The following is a 17,882-nucleotide window of genomic DNA, read 5'->3' on the forward strand; positions in this document are numbered from 1 at the left end:
CTGAATCCAAATTGCCTTGGATTTAGTACGTTGTTTTTTTCCAAGTATTTTACCCATCTACTTTTGATAATTCTTTCACATATTTTTGCTATTGTACTTGTTAGAGAGACTGGTCTATAGTTGGTAGGTTCTTCTTTATTTCCTCCTTTATATATAGGTACTATATTTGCTTTTTTCCAATCTTCTGGAACTTTTCCTTCTTTTAAGGAACTGCTTATTATGCTATGTATTTTGTCTGCCAGTTCATTCCTACATTCTTTCAGAATCCAGTTTGCTATTTCATCTGGCCCATGCGATTTTCTGACATCAAAATTACCCAAGTGTGTCAATATTTCATTCTTCGTTACTTCTATTTCTTCCATAGGGGGGACTTTTTTCTTCCACTCAATCTCTTCAGGTTGTATATTTTCCCTTGTAAACACTGATTTAAAATGTTTGTTCATAATTTCTGCCATTTCCATTTCCTCAGTGTATTCAACTCCTCCTTGTCTTAATTTCTCCAAGTCTTGTTTGTTTTTCAGTTTATTGTTTACAAATCTGTAGAATAGTTTTGGTTGATCTTTACACTTTTCTATAACATCTTTTTCATATTTTCTTTTTTCCTCTCTGCACTTTTGTACATATTCATTTCTATAACCAGTATATATTTTCCATTTTTCAGGTCTTCTGTCTTTTTTCCATCCGGTCCAGGCTTTGTCTCTTTTGTCTTTTAACTCCCTACAACTTTTGTTGTACCAGCATTTTACATATTCTTTTTCTTGTTTTTGTCTTGGGACATACTTTTCCACTCCTTCTTTGTAAATTTTTGTCAAAATATTCCATTTCTCTTCCACTGATGTTTCTTCTTTGTATATTTCTTCCCAGTTTTCTTGTTGGAAGAATTCTCTTATTTTATCAAAGTTTGTTTTTTCATACATCATTCTTCCTTTTCTATATTGTTCATTTCTTTTCATATATTTTTCTTCATTAAGTTCCAGTTCAATCAATATGTGGTCACTTTTACCTATTGGTGTTTTATATTCAATCTTGTCCACTATTCTAGGTTCAGATGTAATTATTAAGTCTAGCCTCGATGGTTCTTCTTCATTTCTATACCTAGTGTTCTCTTGTATCCATTGTGTCATTGAATGGTCAGTAATCATCTCAAGTAGAGCATTTCCCCATGAGTCATCACCACTCTTTACTGTCATTTCTTCCCAGCAGATTTCTTTGCAATTAAAGTCGCCCATCATAACTATTCTTCCTCCGTCTTCCATTATTTTAGTTAATGCTATCTTTGTGTCCTCTAACATACTTTTATGTTCACTCTCCTCCCATGAGGCTGTTTTCGGAGGCACATAATTGATCACAAATTTTCTGCTCTTCTTATCTCGGTCTTCCACTTCTATCATAATCATCTCTACTGTATTCTTTCCATATATGACACCTTTCACGTTTATATCCTTCTTTGTCAGGAACATAACTCCACCCCCTTGTTTTTTCTCTCTGTTTCTAATCCAATAATTGTATGTATCATGTCCTACACTGTTGGGTGGTAGTGGGCCTTTTAATTTTGTTTCTACAATTCCCATTATGTCCGGTTCTTTTTCTTTCAAATAATCATTCAGTTCATTCAATCCTGTTATCAATCCATCTATATTTGTGTAAGACACTCTTAGTTTTCTGCCACTTCCATTGTGTTCTCTGTTTCCCTTGTCGCGCTCCTTGTTTACGACTAAATATGAATATATAGATGGGTAGGTGGTAGCTGGCCAAGATAGTTTAGATCACAAGGAACACGAACAAACTTTATACATATAGTTTTTACTTCACATTTGGTGGTGAATGAGACTAGTGTTTCTCAAATATGTGACTTTTATTATTGATATATTATTACTTCAGAGTCAAAATAATGACTGTGCTGTGTACGGGTGTGCGGATGTGGGAGGCTGGACTTAATTAATAGACACCGACCTTGTATGAATCCTGGTTGCAGTTCCAACTGTAACCTCTGATCGTTGAACGAATCACTTATACTTAGCTTTAGGCTAGATTGATATATAATAGTTTAGAGCTCTGACAACTTTAACTGAATACTTTTGAGTGTCTGAGCAGACTGAACTTGACTTAGATGTTGGCTAGGAAGAAAGCTCTTCATGATATAAGCTCCTCCTACAACTAATTTTGATTTGCTAAAAATCTCTCTGTATGGGAGAAATGGCCAATGGGGACACGTGGGAAACATACGCCTCTTCTAAGTTCCCGCCTTCCCTTAAACAAGGGTCAATTCATACGGGGGTCAAAGATCACGAATCCATTACAGAAAGGACGACCTCACGAGACAGAAAGTGTTATGGGCTGATAAGGTACCCAGCGCGCGACGCGATGACGAAAACTAGTATCACTAGTATCACTAGGTACCCAGCGCGCGACGCGATGACGAAAACTAGTATCACTAGTATCACTGTCTAGTGGTGATGATGCCGTCGTCAAACCAATCACCACACCCTTATGTTTTTCTTTAGTATGTCGAACTCCTTTATTTTCATGTTCACTACTCTCCAATAGAATCTCTCTTTCTCTGACTCCGTTCTTTCCTCGTTTTTTGCCTTAGCTTCAATTCTTTTCTGCTTTTCTGCCTCTCTTTCCTCCTTATTCATTTCTCTTTTTATCCATACCTTTTTATATTGATCATTTGTTGCTAGTTTCCCTGTCTTGGATAGAATTTTCTCTGCCGTTGTTTGTGACCTGAATTTAATCTTAATTGGTCTGGTCTTATCTGTACTATATTTTCCGAGTCTGAATTTTTCCTCAATTTCCTTTATAATTTCTGGTTCATCTTCCTGGACTAATTTTAATAAACTGCTTACCCTTTCATTTTCCTCCTTGATTCTTGCGGTTCTATCTGGGTTATGTTTCTCTTCCATTCCTAATATAATTATACATTTCTTTTTGTCAGCTAATTCTCTTACTATATTCTCCTTCTGTCTCATCACTTTAATAACTGAGTCTTCATTATGTTCTTTCAATTGCTGTTTGACTATGTCAGTGAATGAAACCTTATTCCCTTCTTGAGTTATTCTCCAATTTTTAGCTTCTGTAGCTATTTTCTCACTGTTTTCATTACTATTCTTCTTCAATTTCTCATTCTCCTCCTTTACATTTCCTAACTGTCTTTTTAGGTCCTCTACTTCTTCAGTTAAGTTTCTGTTAGCCTTCTCTAGTTGTTCCAATCTTTCAATTCTCTGGAAGATGGAGTCTACGTTACCTAACTTACGTTCCAAGTCCTCGATCACCTTATCAACTCTCTCCTCTAGTCTTATCAGTCGGGGGGGGGTTGTGTCCCCCCCACCCTCTTTAAATCCCTGGAACATATTCTCGTCACTTTCTACTGTATTTCTCCTCTCTATACTTCTAATCTTTACATTTTTATTTGCCATTTCGTCATCCGGTGGTCGTTTCATGTTGACCTTACACCCGTCTGCCTGGGCCAAGTCCTCCACATCCTCATTTCCTTCCATTTCCCCAGCAATCCCTCCCCTTCTCCTCTTTTCCTACTTACCTACTGCCTCACGAGCAATTTCCCCCCACCCTGCAAATACAAAAAGGCACTTCTCTTTGCGTTGGGATCCACAATCTGCACTTTTCTTCAGAACGTTCTTCAAGCCGTCCGTTCGTTGAAAGTGTGTGTGTGTGTGTGTGTATATATGTGTATGTATGTGTGTATATACGTATATATGTGTAGATGTGTATGTGTGCATCATACTAACATGTAACAAAAATAAATAAATAAAAAAAAAAAAAATTCCTTAAAGGGAGAGCAACTCCCCATAAGCTTTGCTTCACGCTCTCCCTTTTCAACTACTAATTTTGTAAATATTTTGTATATATGTATGTCTAAATTGTATTTTATATTGTTGAATAAACCTTAACTAACTAACTAACTATGTGAAAATGACAAACACAATTCTACACCAGAATCCTTAACAACAAGCACTCCAATCTTACATCTCATAAGCACCACCATTAGAAAAAAATAAAACAGAATATATATATATATATATATATATATATAAATAAATAAAATTAAACCAATAGCATTTTACTCAAACATCTATAACAACATGCCACCCAAACCACACAAAAACACATTCATATCCAGATAATTAAACTGGCCCTTCAAGAAAGATCACCGAAGTCAACACCCCAACAACAACCACAGATACAAGTCCCACAGAGAAAACCCCCACACACCAGACAAGAACCACACTAACTCAGGTCATTATCCATCATTTAAGACACTATCAACACAGAATAGGCCTAACCATAGATTCAAATTGCTCCAGATGCAAACCACACACACTACTCAATGGAGCAGTTGGTAGAGTTCCCACATACCACTATGTAGGTCCGGATTCAAATCCCGCCCAGGGTTGAAATAATTTCAGTATCTCTGCACTGCGAGTTGTTACTCCAACTCTCGTGGACAGGGAGTTGGGTGTGTGTGTGTGTAAGGTCATATATGAGCTCTGAGCTCTCTTCCAGGAGGGAAGTAGCTGTCAATCATGAGTTCAACACATGATCCAAGACTGTGGTGAATCACACAGAAGACACAGAACACATCATACTACAATGCCCCACACTGATTATCCCCAGACAACGGTACAATATCTCTTTACTAGGTGACTTATGATCTCGTCTGGAGACTGTTGTGGATTTTCCGAAAAAGATCTGGATCAACAGATTGACTGACTGTTTATGTGCTTTGACTCAGCTATCCACTTATAAGTGGGAAAGGGCCTCCGGTAGGTATATACAAGTATATCATACATATATATTAGTAGTGCATACTTTGCTCTGAGAAATGACTGTCTCTGATAAGTGGAGGTTGTGGCATATGTAAGATCTTCAACTGGGGTACTCTGTCAAGGCACTCCAAGCCCTTATTACTTACAACACATTCCCGTAAATCTGAAAAGGTTACAATCATTAGATTATGACCACTTCAAATGACCCACCTCCCTCCAAACTAGCACATCATCTTTCACAACTATTCTCACCTTTCAGGAAATCCTTCATGCATTCCAAAAGGATTTCTTTGAGTCCTATATACATGGTCCTCACATCAGGGGGGGGGGGCATATGCTCAGGGGCTGACAAAATAATTATAATAAAAAAAGGTCAGGGGAGTCCTGAATGTTTTACTGTAATATACGAATTTTGCGTGAGTCAACTACATAAGAAAAAAATTTCCTTGTTCTTTCTATAATAGGGACATTAAATAACATTTTCAAAATCTGTTAAATTATTTCGCAAGCCAATAGCTATAATAGGCAGTAAGGAACAGTGGACATGGGAAGTGGTGATGAGAACTTTGCCCCGGGGCAGAACTTAGGCATGTAAAAGCTCTGCCTATATATCCCCACTTCCACATTCTTTTGTCAGGTACCTTGTACACTTTCTTCAGATCCAGATACATAAAGTCCACCCAACCATCTCTTTTGCAGTACATAACCACTCTTGTACAAAAATGCCATAGATTTGACGGACCTTTCTTTTCTGAAGCCAAATTAGTTATCTGCTGAAATTCCCATCTTTATAGATTTAACTCATTTAATTCACATTTATTATTAGTTATATATCAATTTATTATTTACTATTTACCTGCTTGTTTATTATCTAACTATACCTATGCATTTATTTCATTTATTACTATTTATATTATCATATTTTTTATTTATCTATTTATTTATTCATCATTATTATAATTTTTTTTGCATCCGACCTAGATATGGAACAAAAGGTCCCTTGCTGGCATGCTCCACCTTTGTAAATCCTTTGTAAAACTCTTGTTACCACACAATATTCTCCTAAGGAAATATTACTAACCCCTTCTGCAAGTGAGACTTAGGGCAACAGAACATAGTGGAAAAAAAAAAAAAAAAGTATATATATATGCTAACAGATTATTTTCGTATTATTCAGTTTTAGTAACATCATTACATAAAAAAAGTTATCTTAAATATAAAAGATATCAGAAATAACAAAATCTGTTCAAGGGATAAGACCAAAGAAAATAATCATTTACTGATTTTCCAGCTGCCATTCCATATATTTTCCTGATTAATGAAAGAATTAAATATCAATACCATACTGGTTTATACATATTTCTCATGCACTACACAAAACTAAGTTATTAAGAGAATGAATAATTTATGGTACTTTACCATGACTTACCAAGATGACTAATGCGTTCATGCAATAACAACGAAAGGTTGACATCATTGCAAAGGCCACGTTTTGCCAACTTGTCCAAGAGCTTAACTTTCAGTGTTGTAGGGAGCTTGTCATATCCCAATGGGGAGATGCGACTGACAGCATCAAGAGTTCTGTAACATCAATACAAAAAACAAAACATGAAAATTAGCTTTCCCATTCTAAAACAGATTTTTACCAGTGTACATCCCTTCCTTTTTTATGTGCAACAGCTGTGTGAATTCACATAAACTGAATACTTATTTCAATGTGAATGCACAATGACTCAATGGATAAAGGGAAATACGAGATATAGAAACACTGAAGAACTGTCAAGACTAGATTTAATATTTATGTCAGAGCCTGAAATTGTGGATAAAATGGAATACAAGACACCAATTGGGAAGAGTGACCACATACTAATAAAGTTTGAACTAAAAGAACAAATTGATTTGAGAAGAAATGAGAAACATAGAAATGGAAGACTAATGTACAACAAAACAGATTTTGAGAAACTCTGAAAATTCTTTCAAAATGTAAATTGGGAAAACTTCTTAAATAAAGAAACAAAGATAGAAGAGAAATGGAACATATTAAAAGAAATTTATAATGAGGGAATAGCCAAATACATACCAAAGTAGAAACAAGAAAGGGTGTACATTAAGTGCTGGTACAACAAAAAATATAGTGAAGCTAAAGATAGAAGAGACAAAGCCTGGAAAAGATGAAAAAAAAAGTAAGTAGAAAATATATATCAAACTAAGAAATGAACATGTAATGATATGCAAGGAAGAAAAGAGAAACTATGAAACAGACATAACAGAAAAATGCAAGGACCAACCTAAACTATTCTACAGGCATGTGAATGTTAAACTAAAAGATAAACACGAAATAGTAAAACTGCGTCAAGGGAATGATGAATATATACAAGATGTAGAAATGGCTGAAATTATGAACAAGCATTTTAAATCTGTATTCACAATTGAAAATACACAAAATTGGGATGAAGGACAGAAAAATCACCCCAATGAAAGAAATAATTGTGACACAGAAGGAAATAAGGGATCAAATAAAAAAAAACTTTGACGTCAGAAAACCACACAGTCCAGATAGAATTGCAAATTGAATATTAAAAGAATGTATAGATGAACTGATCGACAAAATATATAAGATAATTGATTACTCGAAGAAGGAAAGGTACCACAAGATTGGAAAAATGCAAATATTGTACCAATATATAATGGAGGGGACAAGGAAAATCCAACTAACTATAGACCAGTCTCCCTTACAAGCACAATAATTAAAATATGTGAAAAAGTTATCAAAAGTAGATGGAATAAACATCTGGAAGAAAATAATATACTGAATCCAAAACACTCTGGCTTTAGACATGGAAGATCATGTGCCACTAACTTGATTTGCTTTTACTCGAGGCTAATAGAAATGATGCAAGAAAGGGACAGATGGGCTGATTGTGCTCTCCTACATTTACAAAAAGCATTTGATAAAGTACCACACAAAAAGTTACTAAGAAAAATTGAAATAATAGGTGGTGTAAAAGGAAAGGTATTGAAATGAATAGAAAATTTCTTGAATGGGAGAAAAATGAGGGTGGTAATTAGAGACAAAAATTCGACCTGAGAAGAAATGATAAGTGGAGTCCCACAAGGTTCTGTATTGGCTCCGATAATGTTTGCCATATATATAAATGACATGAATGAAGGTGTGGAATGTTATATGATCTTCTTTGCAGATGATGCAAAACTACTAAATAAAGTACAGAGAAAGATTGTGAATCACTACAGAAAGATCTGGATAAAATTTGGGAATGGAGTCAAAAGTGGGAAGTGAACTTCAACATCAAGAAATGTAGTATAATGAAGTTTGGAAAAAGTAAAAATAGAATATCAGGACAATACAAAATTGGTACAAAGTAAATAAAAGTTAGCTCAGAAAGGGACCTAGGAGTAATTATCAGCAAAGACACGTAACCAGACAAGCATATCAACAAAATAGTCAGAGAAACCTTCAATTTACTAAGATCAATGAAAGTGGCCTTTGACTACTTGGATGAGGAAATGGTAAAAAATATATTAGTCACACTGATAAGACCAAGATTGGAGTACACTGCGACACTATGGACACCCAGTACAAAAAAGAATATAAAGAAATTAGAAAGAATCCAAAGAGCAATGACAAAGATGGCACCAACACTCTCTAAATTGACATACAAAGATTTTCCAAACTGTAACTACTGACCCTGGAACAAAGAAGAGAAAAGGGAGATCTACTGGCTATTTACAGAATTATGAAAGGGATGGAAGTCCTTGACAGAGATGATTTATTAAAGTGGGATAAGAGAAAAACAAGAGGACATGAAAAGAAACTCAAAAAGGATAGTTATAGAAGAGATCTGAAAAAGAATAGTTTCCCACACAGAGTGGTAGACATCTGGAACAAATTGGATGAGGCAACAATGTGTACAAAAACTATACAAGAATTTAAGAATAAACTAGATGCTGAAAGATACAAAGACGGGTCCCTAAGAGTATAGCTCTCTTCCTGTATAATACAACTAGGTAAAAATACATGAAGAATCATCACCCCAGACTTCGACAGGGTGACAATTCTTCATGTGGGCTATCCTAGGGTGACAATTCTTCATGTGGGCTATCCTAGGATGACAATTCTTCATGTGGGCCATCCTGGGTTTACAATTCTTCAGTTGTATAAGTTGATGACAACAAGCATAACCCTAATTCAACCTAACTTAACCTAATCTTTATTACACTGTTGATATTCGGCATACTGGGGTGACAATTCTTCAGTTGGGATCTCATGGAGTGATGATTTATCATGTGGGCGTTTCATTCATATTTTCATACAACAAAAAGAGTACCAAGGTTTATGGTACTGCACAACCTATTACACAAAATAAACAGTACAAGTGCCGTGATGCCAATGTACATGTAATGCACGAAAGCAGTATGCAGGGTGGTGATTGGTATGAAATGCATGAATACTATTCTTTTCCAGTAGGTTCCTCCCCCAGCATTTGATACTTTGGAGTCCTTCCCACAGCCCTTTGGGTGATGTCATATTTTTCCAGTGATATTCTCATACTGTGTCAAAGAAGGTTAGGTTAATCCAGTCGTTCGAAGTTAGGGAAGGGAACCATTGCAAAAAAAAATTATTTTATTCTATCAATATACCAAGAGCTTTTTCCCCCTTATAAGGGTGGTAGCCAAGTCTAAGGTACATACGTACTCCCACCTATTCCACTACATTCCACCACCCTCTCATCTTAGCTTCTCATGGATGACAGGTCATCTCTCTATCATATCCACTACCCTGGGTCAGAAGCAATGTAGCAAGACACAACACATCTACAGCAAGGCTGCTTCCCTTAATCACCGACACCAAAGGCAAATTAATGACAAGAATAATTGTTACCTCGAATTTCAGTGACTGGAGATTCACAGCTATCAGATATTGGCCCAACTGAGAAATCCCTCTTATGACAAGAACCACAATGACCACATTCTGGCCATCACCCATTAGTGAAAGAGTGGTGATGATTTGGTTTAACGTCACAAACTCACCCCTATCGGGAGGCTAGGATGTTGCCCCTTACAGGGACTTTGTAGCGTGGAATTTAATGAACCATGCCCTTGGTCCAACTCGCCCCAAGCAGGGTTCGAATCATCATCATCTCGACCTTTGCCACAAGTCTCGATGCCCTAACCCACTCAGCAATGAAAAAGTACCAATGTAAAATAGGATTGGTTACAGAATCAAACTGCCCCAGATGCAATTGCCACACAGAAGACACAGAATAACTGATTCTACACTGCGCAACTGTAGTCTTCTTCATACAACATATATTCTTTGTGTGAATTATAACCGAATCCAGTGACTCGTCAGAGATCCAAGGCAATGAAGTGATTCGTTGATTACAGGCAATGGTCCTTAGATCCTCTCATATACCTCTCTGAGAATAAACACTTAATTAGAGTTGATTACAGTTGACATTTTACTGGAAGAGGCCTTATGTGTCCTGTGACTCCAGTGTGGCAGCCTGATTTCTAGTATGATGTTGGTGCTGGCCGAGTGCAGTGTTAATTTGTGCTCTATAATTATATATTTGCTCTTGTCCCTCCCAGAATTTGTCTAGTCTTGCCTCAAAACTTTAGACTGTGTCTGCATTTACCACCCATTCTGGCAGCTCATTCCAATTATTAATTACTATGTTGTTACTAATACAACAGTTGTATTAGTGTATAACTGTTTCTGTCACTGGCTTCTAGCAGTAGAAGGGGATAAGTCACCAGCTATCAGTTCCCCTTATATGTCAGTGGTTCCCAAACTGGGGATAATTTAACAAATTTTCAGGGGTAATGGAGGGGTGACAAAAAAATAATAATAATAATTCTGAAAATCAAGAAGCCAAGAACTCCTCAACTAGCTTCAAAACATGTAACTCCATCAATCCTACTGAACCAGTGACTGATATTCTCTACATCTTTGGCAGTGGTCATTAGAGATGCACAAAGTTCAAATACAATTCCTATACAAAAATATTTCTAGTGTTTTGATTTAGCCATATATTATTATATATCAATGTTGACATTTTGTGAAAGGGGTAACATGCTTAATTAATGTGGCATGTTAAATTGGGTAACAAACTAAAAAAGTTTGGGAACCACTGCCTTATGAAGTTATAACATGAAAAGGTGTACGAAAAACAAAGTTAATAGATATTATGAACTTGACAGCATATTACCATACACCGGGTAATATGGCTGTACTGCAAAACAATTTATTGGGCTTGGTAGTGATATAATCAATTAACCACATACGTGAGTTATGTCATAGGTGTATAATAATCTACAGTATACTAATACTGCAATTTTTTACCAGTTATCGTTCATAAAAATTGTAATATGCCCACTATTCGATCAAATTATACAGAACACATATTGTAATACCACGGCCAAACCTATTGCCGCTGTATCGCGAATCATGCTGTAATCAGTTTTATACACATTAAATATTTTCATCGGCGCCTTATATACGTCAACTTACAATTCAGTCAGAGTGAATGAAAACATTGCTAAACTCTAAATGAAGTTGATGTATCAATTATAGGATTTGACGGAGGAGTGGCATAGACTATTCATCAAAGAATGATAATCGACGCATACTACTGTACTGATTAAAGATATTGCCAAATACAACGGTTAGTTTTCAACTACGCCTTTCGATGGCGCTAGTAAAGTGTCGTCTGTTTGTTTACACTTAGAAAAAAAAAATATCGGAGTTTCAATACTAACAGGACATGGTACCCCTACGTAATTTGTATAAGACGTAAATATTTCAATCTAGACTTGATATACCATTGTTTTCTGAGGACAGACAGTTCAAAACTATACTTACTCAGTACATGTCACTTACCGTTCACGAATACATGTCATCGTGCGACACAAATTTGTGTTCGAACGAGTCGCACACGATAACGAACATTGTATACGCGTCCTCACGGGCTTTACAAATAGCAAATGTTTGACTTTATCAAACAGTTCCAATTTTTGGGATTATCGAAATATCTAAGGATATTCTTTATGATTCTAACATGTACTGCGTAATGAACAAACTACATACATAAAACAATAAAATTAAGAAAGGTAATCATTTGCCATTTTTTAGTTACTATTTTGAAATATTTGAAGAGCCAAACATGATCTTTTGTGTGATATACGTAAGAACGCCCTTTTTACTCGTTTGTCATAAAGTAATTCAAACTCGGTCATCAGCTAACTTGGAGAATGAACAAAATTACAATATCATCCTGGTGAATGATTAGAGTATGGAGTAACAAAGTGAAATTATGGAAAGGATACACGGATTATGAGGGTATATGCCATAATAGAAACCTGCAGAAGCAGACATGATCCTAAACAATAAAATTATATTAACAAATAATTACACGTATAGATTATAAACACATTGATAATGAACTACGACAAATGAATCAGAAAGAGCAGAAGACCTGTTGATGAACAAGAGTATAATCAAAGTAATTTCTTAATTTTTTTCCATGACCTCTTAAACCTTTCCCGCCAGCAAGATATCTTCTCTGTGAGTGCAATCTGTCCCCTTTAGTGATCTGAATACTGTAGTTATATCACCTCTTTCTCTTCGATCTTCCAATGTTGGTAGACCCAGTGTTTTTAGTATTTTCTCATATGTTTTATCTGCCACACTGGAGACCAGTTTGGTTACTGCCCCTCGAATTCTCTCGATCTTAGCAGGTTATAGGATTCTCCGACAATTCTGTTTATTTGTTAATCAGGGGACAAGTCATTTGAGATAATTGCTCCAAGGTCTTTTTTCAGATCCCACTTTCCTTACTTCCTCTTTCCAATTGTATATTGTCCTGATATTCTCTCTTTTTTTCACTTTTTTTTCCGAACTCCATTATGCTACATTTCTTAATGTTGAAGTCCACTTCCCACTTCTGACTCGATTTCCAAACCTTGTTTAGGTCTCTAGTGATTCACAATCCGTTTCGGTTTTCACTTTCCTCGACAATTTAGCATCGTCTGCAAGGAAGCTCATGTAACATTCCACATCTTTATCCATGTCATTATTGGAGCCAATACGAATCCCTGTGGAACTCTACTAATCATCTCCTCCCAACCTGAACACTTCTCTGAGCACTACTCTCATTTGTCTACCATTCAGTTTAGTAGGTTACCTTGTACATGGGTTGACCTATATGTCAATCAGAGAAGACATTGCAGTGCTGTCTGAAAAGTGGCAGGTGCGATACACTAAAATATTCTTTGCCTTCTGTGTGCTGACTGCATCTGAGATGTAGAGTGTCTTTCCTGGACAGCTTTGTGTTTACATTATTATTATTATTATTATTATTATTATTATTATTATTATTATTATTATTATTATTATTATTATTATCATTATTACTATTATTTATTATTATTATTATTATTATTATTATTATTATTATTATTATTATTATTATTATTATTATTATTATTATTATTATTATTATTATTATTATACATGGATGGGGTGGTGCGAGAGGTAAATGTAAGGGTGGTGGGTCAGGGATTGGAGATGGTTAAAGAAAATGGAGAAAATTGGGAGGTGAGCCAGCTGTTGTTTGCGGACGACACTGCGCTTGTGGCAGGATCGGGGGAGGGATTGAGGAGGTTGGTGGCAGAGTTTGGGAGAGTATGTGATAGAAGAAAGCTAAAGATAAATGTGGGTAAAAGTAAGGTGATGAGATGTACAAGGGGTGAAAGTGGCAGTAGACTGGAAGTGAGCATTAAGGGAGAGCGACTGGAGGAAGTGGATAGTTTTAGATAATTGGGTGCAAATGTGGCAGGGAAAGGTGGAGTGAAAGTGGAGGTAGAATGTAGATTGAGAGAAGCGAGTAAATGCCTTGGTGGATTAAAGAGTGTAATGAGGAATAGACATTTGGGAATGGATGCGAAGAGGAGACTGTATGAAGGAGTGATTGTGCCAACAGCACTGTATGGGGCAGAAACATGAAACATAAGAAAAGAAGAGAGAAGGAGTTTGAATGTGTTTGAGATGAAGTGTCTGAGAAGTATGATGGGGGTTACTAGGCTAGATAGAGTGAGAAATAAGGAGGAGAACAGGGATGGAAAAGGAGCTGGGAGATAGGGTTGATGAGAGAATATTAGGATGGTTTGGACACATGGAAAGAATGAGTGAAGAAAGACTAGTAAAAGAGGTGTGGAAGGCAGATGTGGAGGGAGTGAACATGAGGGGACGTCCTAGGATGAGGTGGATGGATGGGGTGAAGGGGGCTTTGGGGAAGAGGGGAATGTCTGTTGAGGAAGGACGGGAGAGGACAGAAGACAGGGGTGAATGGAGAATGGTTGTATATGGATGATGTTGTGATTGCATGAGGTGGAATGGGCGGGTGTGAGCAAAATTTGACGCAGCCCGAAGGGATTTCTCCCCGTCCTCTCATTTTATGCAATGGGGGGACGGTGAGGGGGGGTCGCCGATTTAATGAAGCGGCCTTGCTGTGGATGTGCTGTGTCTTGCGACACTGCTTCTGACCCAGGGCAGTGGACAAGGTGCAGGGATGACCCGTCATTTCAGGAGGTGCTAAGATAAGAGGGAGGGTGGAGGGGTGTGGAGTGTATTCAGGGATGGAATGAGTGGGAATGATTTGATGCCTTTTTCTTTTTGGCTACCCCCCTTGTAAGGGGGAAAAAGCCTTGGTATATGTATGTATGTATTTTTATTATTATTATTGTTATTATTATTATTTTTTTATTACTATTATTATTAATTATTATTATTATTATTATTATTATTATTATTATTATTATTATTATTATTATTATTATTATTATTATTATTATTATTATTATTATTATTATTATTATTGGGGGGGTGTTCTATTCTAAATATGTCTGCCTCTCAATGGCTGGATTAAGAAATAATGAGATATCTAGTTTTATCTAAAACGCAATCACAAAATCGCTGTGTTGTTTCCTACAAGCGATCGTGAAGCCATAGATGCTTTCACGATCACTTGGACCTTGCCACATCAAGCCACTTACGCACTTTATTTTAACATCAACATCATCACAATAAGTGCATGTTCTCAATATTGTTCGTAACATCTATTATTTACAATTCTCCAGCGGTATTTTCAAGTAATAGTTAATATGACTTTTGTTATATTTTAGACGCAAAGTTAAAATACGTTCCTTCCTGACCATATGCTATTTTGTGAAACACAGATATTAGGACGGAGCAGTGTTGCCACTTTTGTAGAGGCGAATTCCCACAGATTAAAGATTTTTTCCCCACAGATTTCCACAAACTGAAATTAAAATCCCACAAAAATTCCCACAAAATTAATACAGCATTATTTCATATAAATTTATTATTGATGAAGAAAATTAAACATTTTTCCTATCAAAAAAGGCAGTTACTTAATGTTTAACAACTATATAAACTTAAAAACTAGGTCTTTCCATTGTGACTGTTCTGTAGACAGCCTGCAGCTACAGTAGGCCAACCAAAACTTTGCAATACAACCATCATAATGACAATAATTAGATTTATAGATACCTACAGTCTCAGTTTCTTACTGCATTAAATCAAGATTAATGACATTCTCCTCCTCCTTCTCTCTAGAACCTTTAGCACCGAAATTTCTTATCATGTCATCAGTGGGCTGAAAGTTTACACACGACTGATAATAATGAACCAACCCATACCTTATCTGCAACAATGCCTCTACCGACCTAACCTTTAGACGATTTCTCAGTTTCGAGTGAACAACGTTCATTTGAGAGAAAATTCTTTCTGCTGAGGCATTTGAAAATGGAAGGGACAATAATGCCAGTAAGAGGTCTGAAATGTTTGGGAACATTTTTTGTCCTGCAGAATTTTCCCTTTCATTTACCTCAGTCCAAAAACTTACTACATTACCCAAGCAACTTTTAGGCCACTGCTGAAGACACATTGAACTCCATTCATTTTCAAGACCATCTAGATCCTCAAAGGTAGACCGATACCTAGCACCAATCAGAGCAACATGGTCCTTAATCTGCGATGTGGCAATGGAATGATGGGAATTTTTCAACATCATAAGTATCTCAACATTATCAGGTAAGCGCATCTGAACTTGTTTTATGAGTTCAACCACAAACTCTTTATACCGCTCTTTGATATAGTGAACTTGAGCTAAAGTTAAAGAACAAGCAGATGCATATGTGGTGAACTCATATCCAAAGTTCATTGCCTCACATGGCACATGATCCAGAAATTTAAGTTTGGATAGATTTTCATCAGAACATTTTGACAAGTGCTTTCCATTTACTACAATGTTCATTAGATTACGATACATTGCAATGAGATCCTGTGTTACTTTTGTGACATCTGCTGTTTGTGACTGGAAAATCTTATTAACACTATTTCTTTTAGAGTTTTTCTGACAAACAACAAATACAATTTATTCTGGTCATCTCTGTATGCATCAGACAGGGTTTTCGCTGTGTAACAACGTTCTTTGGAAGCACTCAGGTCAAAATGAAGATTTAGAGCCTCCCACTGATCGATAATTATACTAACTGCTTCCAACCTTGCCAACCAGCGTGTGCCTGCCAGTCCCGGCACCTTCTTAGGTACTGTACACTGTTTTCTAACACACTGTATATAGCCTGATACTCATTAGTCCTCTTAGGACTAGTAGAAAACCAATTATGAGTTTCTCTAACTACAAAATCAACAATTATAGGAAGGCATTCAGAAGCCTTACTGGCAGCAAGGTGAAGGGAGTGGCACACACACCTAAACAGGATTAACAACTCTTAAAAGTGTTGAGAGTGAATGAGTTCGACCGATCATCGAACTGGCTCCATCAGTCCCTAGGCCTATCATTTTTTTTTTCACATCTAGGCCGTCCCCAGCCAAGCATCTTTTAACAGTTTGACAGAGATTATCAGCTGTAGCATTTTCTATTGGTAGTAGACGATAGAAAGTGTCCACTACAGACTTTTTACTTGTACTGTAAAAACGAATGCAAAGGGCAAGGCAAGATATATTTGCTTCCTTGGTACTCTCATCAACCACCAAACTAAAAAATTGGTCTCCAATTTCATTTCTTAATTTAACAGCAAAAGATGGAGTAATGACATATTTTTGAAGACGTGCACATTTAGTATGGTGCATTCTGAAATCTTGTAATGTGCGTGATTTCATATCCAACTTAGGCAAAAGTTCACCCAAATGATCTACTGATAAAGCTGAGGCATGTTCAGCTATATAAACTGCTATTCTAAGCTCAGCAATTTTGACTGGATCTCTCTCTATGGGACGCATAGCATCTTTGATGGACCTCTGGCTCTTGCTTGTAGAGGATTTAGTGTTATCGACGTGTTTCTTGCTAAGAGAGTGACCAATCACGGATTTCATGTGCGCTTGAAAGGAATTTCCGCAAACTTTGCATCGTGCTTTGCTTGCATCACCTGGGACTGACTGCAGTCAACCTAAAACCAAGAAGTCAAAGTTCTCTGATAAACATACAATAGTTATACCATTTCATCCTGCGGTAATTTATATTACGACTACATAAGCACTGAGAAAACGTAGATCTAGCCTAGCGTACACCACACCTTGGTAAAGTAAGATTATCCAGCGGTAATCAATTAATGGATGTAAGGAAAGCATACATGTATCTATTTGTATATGCTCTTCATCTATTTTTAACAAGGTAACTTAACAGATTCGAAATTTTTGTCGTTACCTTTAAAACGTTGATAATTTGTCCATGATGGACGGTACCTCTGACTGTATTTCCTTGTACTTTTGTCAGTCATCTTGTCTATCACTAGCAAATAAAGTAGGTCCTACAAGCACCGGCCGTCTTGCAGACCGGTATGACTAACAGCAGCTGAGCAACAGAGCTTACTGTATAACTGAAACTGTAGAGTGAAGTAAGCCTCTGACGAGACTTCCAAAACGTTCCAAGATTCCAACTTGAGCCTGTTGACAAAGGAGTCGAGAGTTTCTACTGGCCAGACCGTGCTTGAACGTATGACGCTTTCGACATATCGCGGGGATGGTCGACC

General features: G+C 36.6%; 1 protein-coding gene across 2 annotated transcripts in view; it reads right to left on the bottom strand.

The window, feature by feature from the left end:
- LOC143035021 (protein AMN1 homolog) overlaps window positions 1-11,768 on the bottom strand; it is a 38,673-nt gene extending 26,905 nt beyond the window's left edge. Inside the window, exons 1-3 of one of the 2 annotated variants that reach the window (XM_076201425.1) lie at window positions 11,689-11,768; window positions 6,217-6,368; window positions 4,831-4,950 (exon numbers count right to left, since the gene is read on the bottom strand). In XM_076201425.1, coding sequence (XP_076057540.1) covers window positions 4,831-4,950; window positions 6,217-6,368; window positions 11,689-11,708 — 292 coding nt within the window. In that variant the 5' untranslated portion in view covers window positions 11,709-11,768. Of the gene's footprint in view, window positions 1-4,830; window positions 4,951-6,216; window positions 6,369-11,319; window positions 11,528-11,688 lie in introns of those variants that run through there. The other variant, XM_076201424.1, reaches the window with a different exon arrangement.
- Window positions 11,769-17,882: the final 6,114 nt, after the last annotated feature.

This window comes from Oratosquilla oratoria, chromosome 18 (assembly GCF_046742065.1).
Source record: "Oratosquilla oratoria isolate Oo_2021 chromosome 18, ASM4674206v1, whole genome shotgun sequence".
NCBI classification, from domain to species: domain Eukaryota; kingdom Metazoa; phylum Arthropoda; class Malacostraca; order Stomatopoda; family Squillidae; genus Oratosquilla; species Oratosquilla oratoria.